At 38.5% G+C, this 15,000-nt stretch overlaps 2 protein-coding genes across 2 annotated transcripts in view; one reads left to right on the forward strand and one right to left on the reverse strand.

Annotated features, from left to right (window-relative positions):
• The window catches only part of LOC136853044 (uncharacterized), a 248,876-nt gene that overhangs the window by 34,642 nt on the left and 199,234 nt on the right, over window positions 1–15,000 (forward strand). The gene's annotated exons all lie outside the window — the stretch shown is intronic.
• The window catches only part of Gbs-76A (Glycogen binding subunit 76A), a 148,805-nt gene that overhangs the window by 25,662 nt on the left and 108,143 nt on the right, over window positions 1–15,000 (reverse strand). The window contains 2 exon segments of the mRNA XM_067128262.1: window positions 11,670–13,576; window positions 13,579–14,470. Coding sequence (XP_066984363.1) covers window positions 11,670–13,576; window positions 13,579–14,470 — 2,799 coding nt within the window.

Genomic DNA, 15,000 nt, shown 5'->3' on the forward strand with positions numbered 1-15,000 from the left:
CTCTCTGGCACGTATGCATATGTTGTTCACACGATGTGGATTATGTATAATGTATAAAGTTGTAAAGGTATGATGAAGTTTATACACACACAGCCACCCTCTCTCTCTCTCTCTCTCTCTCTCTCTCTCTCTCTCTCTCTCTCTCTCACACACACACACACACAGTCACCTCTCTCTCTCTCTCTCTCACACTCACAGTCACCTACCTCTCTCTCTCTCTCTCTCTCTCTCTCTCTCTCTCTCTCAGTCACCCTCTCTCTCTCTTTTCTCTCTCTCTCTCTCTCTCTCTCTCTCTCTCTCACACACACACTCTCACACTCACACACACACACAGTCACCACCTCTCTCTCTCTCTGGCACGTATACATTAGTAGTTCACAGGTATGTAAAATATATATAATTGTATATGTATGACAAAGTTTACATACTGACTAACAATGTCACGTACTTTGCCAGTGAGGAAAAGGTGAGAGAGAGAGAGAGAGAGAGAGAGAGAGAGAGAGAGAGAGAGAGAGAGAGAGAGAGAGAGAGAGAGAGACTGCCAAGTCATAAACTACTTCGTATTCTGGGTGCCTCACGTTGTTAGTTTAAATTAAGTATTAGCGACTAATTTTCTATTTATTTTCAACTTTCATTTGCTGACGCGAGCAGAAACCATCCGTATTAAATTTATTCACTGCCAATAAACATTCCCTTTGAATTCTCGTGGGACGTCTTGAATATTCTTATTTGTTCCTTAAAGAATGTCATATTTTCTACTTTCACTCCAAGACCAGTTGGGTTGTTGTGCTAAAGAAGTATTTTAAATGCATCGGTATTTATGTTGACATTAAATATTCCACTCGGCTCCAGAGGATTCAGGAGTGTTAAATATCTCCTAGACTTTTAAAGGGATTCGGAGAACTGTCACGATGTCTGCGAATTCGGACGATGTCTGGAATACCCTATTTCCATATAACATTTGTCTAGTCTCTCTCTCTCTCTCTCTCTCTGTATATACACACTTATTACATATACACATGTAATAAGTATCATATCTCTTTGTATATATGCATATGATTACATACACATGTAATAAATATATACATATATTTTGTATATATACATATGATCATTCATGCATTATACATACATTCATATATACACGTGATCATACATACATTATATATATATCAGGAACTCAATAAACAAGAAATATAATTAGGGAAGCAGGATATTATTATGTAAGTATTGTTAGTGTAGGTTTCTTAATTTTTTATTTATTGCTGCCAGGAGATGCCTTCGAAATAATTGTTCATTCACGTATTTTCTTTCATTGCTTTGTTCCCTTTCTTTGTCACTAGACACAATACATCTACCTTAAAAAAAAAAAAAAAAAAAAAAAAAAATTTATTGTTTAGCACTGTGGGCACATTCAACACAATGCATTTATTTATAGGAAATCTGTTAATGTGAATTCTCTTCGATTGTTGCTAAGTTTAAATTTTAAATTTCCTTTGTGTTTTGTCACCTTTTAATTTTTTCCTTCTCTGCTTTGTGTTTTGTCACCTTTTAATTTTTGTCGATTATTTCCGTCTCTGCTTTGTTTTGTCTTCTCTTAATTTCTCAATTATTTCCGTCTGTTTCGTTTTGTCATCTTTTAATTTCTCGATTATTCCCGTCTCTGTTTTATTTTGTCACCTTATAATTTCTCGAGTATATCCGCCTCTGTTTTGTTACCTTTTAATTTCTCGATTATTTCCTTCTCTGTTTCGTTTTGTCACCCTCTAATTTCTCCATTATTTCCGTCCCTGTCTCATCACCTCTTTCTCCTCTTCCCTTTCATGAGCATTCCTCAGCAGTTTAAAAGAACCTTTAATTGGTCTTCATTTTAATGGCCACACATTTTAAATGTTTAATATTTAGGTAGGGAAATATTCCTAGTTATAAGTCATTTTGATATTTAACAAATAATATGCAACACGAACATTCCCTGCATGATTTTATTTGTATGTATTTTATATATATTACAGATATTTATATATATAAATATGCAAATAAATATATACCTATATATATACATATACATATGCATATCTATATATACATATATACATACATATATATATACTGTATATTATGTATATATAATAAATATATCCAATATATAATCCCAAAAGATATACGTGTTAAAAGAAATTTTGCTGAACAGGATTGAGGTTACTTGCGCTTGTGAAAGTTGACTTTTTTTTTTTTACCTTGCCATCTACTGTATATTTTACTCTGTTGGACGTAAATGCAGAGAGTGTGTGTGTGTGTGTGTGTGTGTGTGTGTGTGTGTGTGTGTGTGTGTGTGTGTGTGTGTGTGTGTGTGTGGTTGGTTTAGAGTTACATTGTTAGTTTAAACTTCTGGGAGGTATTGCGTTCTTATTCAAAGTCTCATAATGATTATAATAATTATGAGATTGTAAAACTTATTGCATTGCTTACTAAATACTACTAATACCACTACTACTTCCACTAGTAATAACAGAAATATTAAATAGTAGCATAAGTGATAACAATGAAAATGGCCTGGTAACCACCATATATGAGAGGCACAGTAACTTAAAAAAAAAAAAAAAGGAAGGGAAAGGCAGCTTCCATTTCTTCGTGGCAAAGAGTCTTTTAAATCATGTGTGTGATCGCGCGCTTGCGCGTGCAAGCAAATACAAATGCACGCAGGTTTAAGACACAATATTCAATTTGACGACCGATCGTGTTGTTTAAACTTGCACTTTTGGATTTACCTTACGAGAGAGAGAGAGAGAGAGAGAGAGAGAGAGAGAGAGAGAGAGAGAGAGAGAGAGAGAGAGAGACTGACTTCGCGAACTTTGTTTACACAAGTACAAGGTACCACGTGACAGCATGTTGATTCCAAGGCGAAGTTTGGAAGTCCTTTGCAAAATTGGCATTCTCATTATTGTGTTTTGGGAGTTTAATCGACACGTAATCTTTAGTTTCCAGCAATATGTTGCATATATCAAGCGTATGACAGTGCAATAACATTTCCTGGTATTCATTTTTTATTCTACATCTCACGAGTAAAATCCGCATTTAGCGGTTGACGTTGCAAGAACATAACATTGCAAGGTGGCACACTTGTGGCAATGATTATAAATACCTTGGAATTGTTGACGTTGTCAGGGAAAGCAAGAAGGTGGAAATATAAGATCATGCATTGCTTTGTGGTTGTTTTTGCAAAATGTAAATACTCATGTGTCATAAGATTAGAGAAAACTATGACTTATTAACTGTTGACATTGTGGAAAGGTAAAACTTGTCTAGTGCAATACTATATACGCAATGATATTGAAAAAAGTCGTATTGCGATGCCAGAATAGCGTTGCAAGCTTATTGCCAAGAACTATTTTATTTGTTCGTACTGTAAATATCTTGTATTTTTCATACCATTGGAAGCTTTGGACCTCTTGGTGGGTTACGATTTGGTGATTGTTTGGTTTGATGGTGGGGAGGGGGATCAGTATTAGGGGAGGGGAATACCCCCTCCGGTTCATTTCCCTTGTATTTCCCCAATGTCCACTTTTTCTGCTAATGACAGGTGTGTATTCTATGAAGTGGGTTTGTTTTGATATAGGGAAAGGTACAATCATTACTAGTATTACTCATGAACAAACATTTTGTGTTACATTTAATATTTGTTTTTTTTTTCAGTGTGATTTTTTCGCAGTTATTTCAGTCACTCTTTGCTTCTTGAAGATTTAAAGAGAGAGAGAGAGAGAGAGAGAGAGAGAGAGAGAGAGAGAGAGAGAGAGAGAGAGAGAGAGCACACACCAACGTATAGGAATATCACCTTAGCCAATTACAGTAAACAAAGCGTTGACATCCCCTTTCATCTGATGATGTACTCTTTTTAGACGTGAATAGAATAGATTTAAATCAAGGCGAGGCTTATGGTTATGTCCGAATACAAAAGGGCCCGCCACTTTGAACACGGATAATACCCTCCCTGCTTGGGGTATGTTGGGAAGAAGGAAAATAAAAAAATATAAAAAAACAAGTTTGCTAGCGAGAGTCGTCAACAGGATAATGGACCCCAGTAAAGAGGCCCTTGGTAACGCTAAACGTTAGGGTAAAATTTCAACCTTTAATTTCGAGTGGCAGGTGTACAATAACCCCTATTTTTATTGACTGTTTGAGTCTACTACTTTTTAGCCTCGGTTGCAACCTGCAGTTAGGGCTGTCAGATGTACAATAATTGATCTTTTTATGGCAGGTTCGATGGTGCTGACGTTTTCGCTTAATTGAAACCTTTAAATTGCAAACGTCAGTTGCACAGTAAACCTACAGTTTTCGGTAAGGTTGATACTGCACTTGACCTCACTTTACCCTTAGTTCTGGTAATTAATTTTTAGCTATTTACTCTGACTTTTTTCTTGACCACTTTTAGTATTGTATGAACTATCTGTATTGACAGTGATTCACCATGTTTCTTAACACTACCACGACCTTTTATGTACTTCATGGAATTCCTAACGTCTTGGAAACAAAGATGTAATTATAGCCTGTATGAATTACTAGTTAGCCCATAATACCCAGAAACTTAAAATATATATATATATATATATATATATATATATATATATATATATATATATATATATATATATATAATCATGTGTGTGTGTGTGTGTGTGTGTGTCGACTCTTCCATAAACTTTACAAAATGAAGATCTGATATAAAGCATTTGGCGTTGATACGGACTTGACTACCATTTTTGGGTAATGGTAGCAATTAGGGACTTACAGGTCACTGGAGAGTGAAATAAGGGAGGTTTTTTGGTCATATATACAGTGGACCACAGACAAAGTTACGGGTCTTCTGGACGGATTATAGGACATAGACGAGGATACTGCCATATAGAAGGATTGTGATTTGTAAGCGAGCCTGCTGTATTGTTATAAGAAAGGATTGTGGGTCATAGGCAAAGGTATGACCAAATGGAAAGAAAAAATAACAAAAACAATGTTATGGTGACAACTTTAGTTAAGATTGACGGCGTCAGGCAAGGAAGGGGAGCTCCCGCCCCCAGCAAAATAAAAAAATTAATAAATAAAAAAAATAAAAATTGGTAATGGACTGAGCAAAACAAGGAGCAGGTTCTTAGTCCGAATATTTTACAAGGGTAGATTATCAATTAATATTTTGTTAATAATCCTGTTGGCATGTTTTTAATTTACTTCACTTTATTCAAGGACTACCACCGGTGGTGGGCATATATGAAGCAATTCATTAAAATGCTTAAGATGGATTCTCGAACCGACTGGACGGTAGCTAATGTTTATGTGTACGCAGTCCGCGGAAGCAAGGCTTCTATGAAATGATCGTGATAAACTATAGAAACCGCAAGATTTTATTTCATATCCGTTCAAGCTGCAGATTTTTAATAAATGTTCATTTATAAACAATAGAAAATAGGTTGGTATGAAATAGCTACTCTGAACGTGGGTAAATCAAACCTCTCAATAAATCATAAAACCCAAAATGACTTTAAAAATTCTTATAGATTTAAGAAACCACATGACACCCCTTATGAACACTGGAAACCAGAAACATATATAAAATGGTTGTTATAAGCTACAGGAAACCACCGTTTATAAAAAATAAACTAGTAAAAAATGTGCCGAGGTTGTTTTGGCGCAATCGAGTTTCTGTACAGCCGCTATAGCGTATAATCAAGGCCACCGAAAATAGATCTCTCTTTCGGTGGTCTCGGTATAATGCTGTATGAGCCGCGGCCCATGAAATTTTAACCACAGCACGGTGTTGGCCTATCCTATATCGTTTCCGGAAGCGTGATTATGGGTAATTTGAACTTAAATAAAATAAAAACTACTGAGGCTACAGGGCTGCAATTTTGTAAGTTTGATGATTGGAGGGCGGATGATCAACATACCAATTTGCAGCCCTGTAACCTCAGTAGTTTTTAAGATCTGAGGGCGAACAGAAAAAGTGCGGACGGACAGACAAAGCTGGCACAGTAGTTGTCTCGTACAGAAAACTAAAAACCGCTATTTATAAATAATACAAACTGGTAACCCAACCATTCGGAACAACTTGCATAATAGTGCAATGACCAGTGTTCCAATTCGTGACATCTTGTCTCATTCACGCGATGAGAACCGTCGCGGTTGGACGGTTTTTGCTTCTTTTGTAAAGGGGTTGCAAGAAACACTGATAATTACAGTGCAGCGGCAGTAGGAAGAGCAGTGGCAATTAAAGCAGCAGTAGCAGTAACTGATGTAGTATTAACGTGAAGAGGGAACGGTAATTCTCTCGCGGTAATTATTTTCTTAGTTTCTGTTTGGAATATATTAGGAATTAAATTAAAACCTACAGTGTTGGGAAGCCTGAGAGAGAGAGAGAGAGAGAGAGAGAGAGAGAGAGAGAGAGAGAGAGAGAGAGAGAGAGAGAGAGAGAGAGAAATTATTACTTCAAACTAGAGTTTAAATGGAACCTGGTTCTTCAACTTGGCAGTCAGGACGATAGGGAACCGTGATGAGAATTGGTTACTGTAAATATCTAATTGTATAACTATCCACCTACAATAATAGGATATGTAAATACGCGTGCGTGACTGGAGTGTTTTGGCAGGTGTATATCGTTTCATGTGTTTGCAGTACACATGCATACATGCGTGTGTGTAGGCATTTATATAAAATACATGTAAATATATATTTATATATATATATGTATATATGTATTAAGCTTAATGTATAATAACCAATTCGCTATACTGAAATTTTTATATATATATATATATATATATATATATATATATATATATATATATATATATATATATATATATCATTAAGCTTAATGTCGTATAATAACCAACTCGCTCTACCTCGGAAATATATATATATGTATATTAAACGACATTTGTAGCTTAATGCTGGTATATCGGTGATGTGAAAAATTCAAATTATATATATATATATATATATATATATGTGTGTGTGTGTATATATATCACACCTGTACATAATAAGATACACGGGCACACACCTGCGCTACCTACCTAACAGGTGTTACATTTCAGTCGAGTCTCTCTTATGTTAGTTCCGTAGTTTAAGTGCCGGGTAAATCCGCTCTGAGTTGTCATAGGTATTAGAATGAACTATTGCCAGGTTGCTGTTTATGTATATGCGTATATATGTATGTTGGACTAACTCATTCATGAAATGTTTAACCCAGTTTATTCGGCAAAACAATTTTTACTGGCTTTTTTTAAAGCGCAAGTAAAGAAATCTTGACTTCTGTCATCCCCAGTATAGAGATTTTGTTACCAATTAACCATTTTCTATACGTCGTTTAATATATAAATAAATATATATATATATATATAAATATATATATATATATATATATATATATATATATAATATATATAAATAAATATATATATATATATGTGTGTATATATAAATAAATATATGTTTATGTATAGCCGAATGGTCAATAAATTAACCTAGGGGAGGTGCACTTTTTCAGTTAAGTTTTCCAACGGTGTAATGAATTCGATATTCATTAATATTTTTGGCTTAATGTTTGTGAATATAAAAAAGCCAAGCGCATGTTAATGACTATATATAAATAGGCCTATATATATACATATACAGTACATACATATGCATGTATATATGTAAGCATATATCTATACATTCATATATAAATATATATATTATTTATATACACACAATCACACTAACGTCTTACACCTCACCATGACTTGAAAGCACCACATGCCTTAACCCTTAAAGGACCAGGTATTTGCCATTGTCAATTTTTGCTTTAGCTGGCAGCAAAATGGTCGAGCACGAAAAACTGTTTCCAAATTAAAGCCCTTTGTTCTTTTACATACATATGCATGTATATAACGCATCGTCCCTATACATTCATATATAAATATATAATTATTGCTCTACACACAATCACACTTGTCTTACACCAAGATACATGACTTGAAAGCACATGTTTAAAACAAAAAGAAAAATGTTTGTTGTGCCTTCCAGAACGCATCGTCCCTGTTGAGAAACAGTATAAAGAGTGCTCTGTCTCTCTCTGTGAACCAAGATACCACATGTTTAAAACAAAAGATGTTTGTGGTGCCTTCAGGTGGTGCCTGTTGAGTCAGTCTCTCTCTCTCTCTCTCTCTCTCTCTCTCTCTCTCTCTCTCTCTCTCAGAATGAAGCATTCAAGATTACACTATTTACCTACACTATTGGTAAAAATGTTCCCCGTTGTTTGAATGTCATAACACATACACTGTTTAGGACTGAGAGAGAGAGAGAGAGAGAGAGAGAGAGAGAGAGAGAGAGAGAGAGAGAGAGAGAGAGAGAGAACAGAACCCGAGTATAATTAGTATTCTAGGCCTATTTCCTGACGTTTTAGGGACATATGGAGTCTTGTCAAGAACTAGATAGGCCTATGACAACCATGAAATGTATTATTCATGACGTTATCTGTTATCTTGTAATGATAAGGCTTGTGTGTATGTAGCCATTGTTTCTCATTTTCAGTGGCCAATTATTTTGTTATACGAATTTTAACGCTACTAAGCCTAGTGACTAGCGGATATAGACACGTTAACTGTTAAGATAACCTGAGTTTTTCAGGGTCACAAAATAAGTGTATTGTTTTTCTTTAAAAATTACGAATATAAATGTTTGTTAGCTACATTGTTTATAATCTTAATAGTTTCATAATTATTCGGAAATACTCCCATAAATATGTTATCTAGCGACGACTTCGTTCCGAAAAGTTGCCAGATACCACGTTAAAGTAGTGAAGGGTGTTTATCCTGCACTTAAATATTTGGGTGAAGGCAAACGTCATGATAGATTTTCTTGTTACCGGGTTACACGATAACAAAAATTATAATATAAAAAAGGAATTGAGGCTATTGCCTAATGTCAGTGACACAAATAGGTATACCAAAAGGGATATATTGGCTGCTGCCTTTCCTGTTTGGATTTATGCAAATACGAAAAATATGTGGAATCGTTCTTTAATGCAAATAAAAGGTCAGGCTACTTTTTCATATACTTGAGATACCAGATATGACCAAGAAATATTTCTCAACGCAGTAAATAAATTTCGTTCTTAAAAAAAATGCTATCTGTCAACCGTTCACATCTGCGCGTTGCAAGATATGATAAGAAAAAAGATAAACAAGGAACAATCGCCATGGGGGATCATTTTGAACAGAGCGGTGTGGATTAGGATGAGCGAGTTATCCACTGGATAATTTTTTCATTATTGTTTTGATCAATGATAACGCTTATCAACAAACTTATCATTGTAGCACCTTGAAAAGCAACGTGGACATTCTTGTAGAATAGTTCTGCGCATATTTTCTTTATGTATTGATTTTTTCCTTAACTTTTTTTTATTCCTTTCATTATTTTTTTTATATTGCTTCTTCATGATCGTGACAGTAGGAAACTTGTTAACTAAATAAATGTCGAAATTGTATTATGTCGATTGTCACTGTATGAATAGTTTTCAGTTATTGTTGTAATTATATTATTACTGATGACTTCAGGTTAGTGAAAATTTTAGCAATATTATGCAGTACATTCCTCTATAAATCTTAATCGCAATTCTGTCAAGTCATCTGACTCTCAATTAAAAGTACAAGGATTATGGGCAGTTTGTGATTTTAATTATGGCAAGGACGGTCCGTAGATTCAAATAAACTTGCCCTTTTGCAAATGCTGATAGTGCAAAAAGGGTCAAAAGTGCGACAAGGGTCAGATGGGGGTCATAAATGCAGAAAATGTAAGAGTAATAATTTCTCAGTTGTAAATAGTAAAATGTTAAAATTATTAATATTCATACATTAAGGAAATTTTTTTTAGCTCAAGATTCTCTCTCTCTCTCTCTCTCTCTCTCTCTCTCTCTCTCTCTCTCTCTCTCTCTCTCTCTCTCTCTCAAAACGAAAGGCGGTAAATGATTATGAGCTAAGGAACTAATGCATGCAATTTGCTTTCTCTCTTTCTCTCGGATAAGTCTTTATATCAGTGTGCAGTTTTTTGTTCTCGTTTTTGCCAACATAAACAGAATCCCATCATTATCGCTAACAAGCATCGCGTAAATCCCGCACGTGTAACAGGCCGATTATATTTCATAATTCAAAATTTCATATTACATATCTTTGTGGCAAGTGGTTAAACTGAGGCTCTAAAGCAGTGGTTCAAAACATTATCTAAATTGTTTATGTAAAAATTTTGCCAACTAATTTATAATCTATAAACAATATGTTGTCTATTTTATGCTATTATACTTTTAACAATAAAAGACAATTCATAAACAAGATTTAAATTAAAATTTATTTGTATTTTGAATTTTTGCATGTTTTTTTAATTAGAAATTGTTATGGAACAGTGATAATGTTTTGGCAATTTGCAATTAACATCACAAATTAAAATAAGATGACCATCTATGCTTATATGTTATGTAGTTTACAATTGTTTAAGGCTACAGGGGAGCAAAAACATTATGTAAATTATTTATGTAAAAAATCAGTCGCGTCTTTAACTGACAACCGTAATTGCTTGGTATTTTAACGTAACAAGAGGTCAAGTTACAGCGGTATGTTACTGACTTGCTGAATTGTTTTTTTATTGGCATTGTTACGTAACTGACAGATGTTTAAAGGGCGTACGTGAATAATAAGATGAAATTATAAATATATGTTATGTATTTACAATTGTTTACGACAAATTTTGCAACTTTGTAATGGATAATGTAATATACAACAGTTGTCTATCAGATTATATATATATATATATATATATATATATATATTATATATATATATATATATATATATATATATATATATATATATATATATTATATGCATATATAATTATAATTATATATATTTGTTAATTAGCAAATATTGTTAATTTCATAATAATTGGAATTAGCATTCAAATACTTTTTCTTTTTTACAAAACAAATGATATTCTAGATCTTCTCTAAGTTTCTATCGTTAGATAAACAGCGGCGTTTACATACAGTAGTTTACTTTGGCGTGTGAGTTCTTCGCAAGCAAGCAGTGTGGGATAGCAAATATCTAAAAAACCTAAATAAATATAAATGGTTAATTTTGGGTTTGAACATCTTGGCAGGGCTTGAGTATAAATGGTTCCGACATTAATGTATTTACGTATAGTTTAGCCTTAGGTTTATATCTTGTAAAATCGCTATTGGTTACGAAGACACTTACGATTTAAATACTGTGATTTGGAGCATACGGTTTGAGTTTAAGTGTTATATTTTCGCCGGAAACCGAACTTTATTTTTTTTATATAAAAATCAAGATCAACCTCATGTGGCGATATATTATAAAGCGTCATTGTTAGATGCATATTACTGATGCTTATTACTAACAGTTAAAGCTTTATTTTTAATTGTAATTAACATAAATGGCTTGAAACTTATCACAGAAATATATAATTTAAGATTTTTTATTATCGGCTGTTAAATTTAATGTAAATGTATGTGTCGCTAAATTAGTAGCGTTGTTTTCGTGGCATCGCATCACTATATTGCGCGTACCTATCTGTCCCACCTGTAATTTTAAATATAAAAAAAAAATGGCTGGAAGTCTTACCTCGTGGAAATTCCTCCATTGGTCGAAGGTGTACCTCACGCTGACACTCTTGTGGAAGTCCATGCTGAGGACTCGTATGACCCCCTTGACACTCATGTCGTCCCCGACCATGACGTTCTCTATGACCACCTTCTGGTGGCGGACGCGGTCAATGAAGTCTGGATGTGACCCCGGCTGCTGGAAGAGTGGGGTCAGCACCCTTCGGGGCATGCAGACGGGAGCTCCTCCTCCTGCCGGAGCGGTCCCTGAGCCTCCCTGTTTGGCGGAAGCCTCGCGGTCGACCTCCAAGTCCCAAAAGGCAGAGCGGGGCACGTGAGGGACTCCCGCCAGGAACGTCCTGACGGCGGCCAGGTCGAGCCCCAGGACGTCGGCGAATCGGACGATCTTCTTGCGGCCGGGGGTTCCCGGCGGCGTCTTGCCGCATTTCAGCGAGGAGGACCTCTTGATTCGCATCTTGAAGTCCTCGATGCGGGCGGGATCTGTCTCCTCAGAGGACGACCTGCTCTCGGAGGGCGTGACCTCTTCATCCCCCTCCTCAAGGTCCTCCTCGGGTGGCTCAACCTCGACGTCCACGTCGAGTTGAGCGAGTTGGGAAGACACATCCGAGACAGAGGTTTGGTCGTCGTCATCCCCTGACAATGCGCGGCGTTTGGGGTCTTCCGCCTCCTCCTCGAGCTTGACCTCGACGGGGGGAGGCGGACGATCCTCGATGTCGTCCGAGAGCCTTCGAACGCGTTCCGTGTACTGCCTTATGTTGCGGAACTTCCCCGTCAGGATAGCCTCCTCCTCAATGTCCTCCTCGTTCTCCTCCTCCTCTTCATTGTCGCTGCCCTCTTCCTCGTCCCCCAGGGTCTCGATCACCTCATTGTCAGAATCCGCACTGAATACCTCATCCTTGGAGTGGAGGTCACCCTCGGACCCCGTTCTAGCCTCCATGACGGCAGGCTGGCCTTCAGAGGGCACATAGAGGTGAGGTTGAGGGAGCAGCGGGGGTGTTGCGCCAGAAATAGACCCGGGAGCAACAGCAGTCGCTTCTTCTTCCACTGATGACTTTGAGATCGTAACCTCCTCCTCCTCCTCTTCTAATTCCTCTTCTCCTTCTCCGCCTTCTACCTCCTCCTCCTCTTCGGCCGCAGGCTGGTCCTCGTGCTTGACGGCAGCAGACGAGAGGTCTCTCTCAAGCCTCTCCCGGCAGTGGGTCGGGGAAAAGTGGAGGGAGGTCACCCCTGGTCCCTTGGGAGTTTTGTCTTGCGCCCTCGAGAGAGGTTTCCTGTGGCCTTCTTTCGCGTGTCTCTCCGTATCCTCATCATCAGTCATCTCCGGGGCATCGTCCACGGTATATTTGATCACACTTTCACTCTGTTCACTGCTGACGAGGTCGGTTGCAGCAGCTGTGGCACTGTACGGGTCGGGCGATGTGGGTAGGTGGCTGCTCACCGGCTCGGTGCCATCGGCTGTGTGGCACCAGCAAGGCCCAGAGTTAGCAACTGGCATCGTTACCTGCCCCGACAAACCCTCGTGATGGTCGTGGGTATGATGGTGGTGATGCCACTTGTCAACGCCGTCGGTGGCGCCCTCTGAGAACGCACTGTCGCTCCTCGAATAGTCTCCTCGAGACCCTGCGCTTCGTCTTTCGTCGTACTCCACATCGCGCTGTTCCTCCTCCCACCCACAGCTCAGCATTTCACTGTTACAAATCTTATCGTAAGAAGCGTTTATCTGGCCGTTATCACCACCAACGACACCACCTGTCACCGAATCACCACCACTGCCACCTGTTTCCTCACCACCACCTGTGTATATCCCGGGAAAACGTTGGCGGGACTTGAACGTTTCGCAGTGCTTGTCCTGCAGAGAAGACGTTGCCGACAGGATGTTCCTCACGGCCATCAGGTCCGCGTCAGGGAGCAGACCATCGAGTCGTGGGGAGAGAAGTGGTCCCTCGACACCCCCAGGAGACCTGGATCGTCTCCGTCAGCGACTTCGTCGCCATCTTCGTCGAACATGAGAGGGGACGTTACTGACGTCACGCAGCCGCTCTCGGGCCGGTCACCATTTGTTAAGGAATGCGACTTCCCTTCTTGTCGCCGCTCGTCTTCCTCCTCCTCCTCCTCTTCTGCGACTTCTGCGACGACTTCGTCGTCGGGGCTGGCCAAGTCAAAGTCGTAGTAGACGTCGGAGTCCTGCTCCCGCATGTTTTTGATGGCTGGTGGGGGAGGCGGGGGCAGGTGGAGGTGGAGGGTAGGCTCTGAGGTCACGACATGTATGGGCCTGAGGTTGTGTTCCCCCAGGTGCTCCAAGTAGGGCTCGTCGAGGGACGAGTGTCGGCACTCCATCGAGGAGTAGGGTCCATCTGGCGTCGGGGAGACGAGCGACGTGTGTTCGAGGGCCTGGTTCCCGCCGGTGCCCACTTTCACCCTGGACTGCAGGCGGCGAGCGAGTTCCTCCGCCCGCGCACGGCAATTCATCGCGAGCAGCGAGGACAGACTGCATGGCAGAGACCATCCGACCCCGGTAACCTCCGGAGCCGTCGTCCCGCCCCGCCTCTCCGTAGCCACGCCTTCTTCCATCGCGTCACCACCTGGAGATGACGTCACTGTGTACTGCCACCAACATCGTGACAAACCGAGGATGGCATAGAAGGCGGTCGTTGGGGCATGGCAGCAGGCAGGAGGGTAGGATGAGGCCGAAGGAGGCGCAGAAGGGCCAGGTAAGCTGTGGCCGCCACCGGACTCCTTGGGACACCCCTCCCCCTCCTCGTCCCCTGAAAGGCAGTACGTCACGTGTGTCGAGGCCTCCACCTGGAAGAAAATGAGACGGGTCGTTTAGAAATAAGATCTCTCGATTTTGGGAAAATATTTTTCATCCAAATGCAAGCTGAGGTTGATTTATATTTCCCTTCTTTTAATTATGATTACTGTACATGTATATATACATACAGCATACATATATATATATATATATATATATATATATATATATATATATATATATATATATATTATATATATTATATTATATATATATTGTATATATTTATATTAGTACTTATTTATCTATTTGTTTATTTATTAACTTCCCATTCATTAAAGGTACCTCGTTACTGTAGCTCGAATTAATATTTTTCCACTACTATACTGTATATTTTTCCTTAGCAAAAAATGATAACTCTCCATCAAAATACTTGTACATTCATTTTTATGTAACTGGTATATGTGCCTTGTTAGACGAAAAGGAACAGTTTTGCTTTGTGAACAACCGGTCAGTCTAGTTCAGGGTAATTGCCTTGACGACAGGTGCAGAAGTAAATGAACACTCGAAGAAGGAAACA

Source organism: Macrobrachium rosenbergii, chromosome 26 (genome assembly GCF_040412425.1).
Source record: "Macrobrachium rosenbergii isolate ZJJX-2024 chromosome 26, ASM4041242v1, whole genome shotgun sequence".
In the NCBI taxonomy this organism is placed as follows: Eukaryota; Metazoa; Arthropoda; class Malacostraca; order Decapoda; family Palaemonidae; genus Macrobrachium; species Macrobrachium rosenbergii.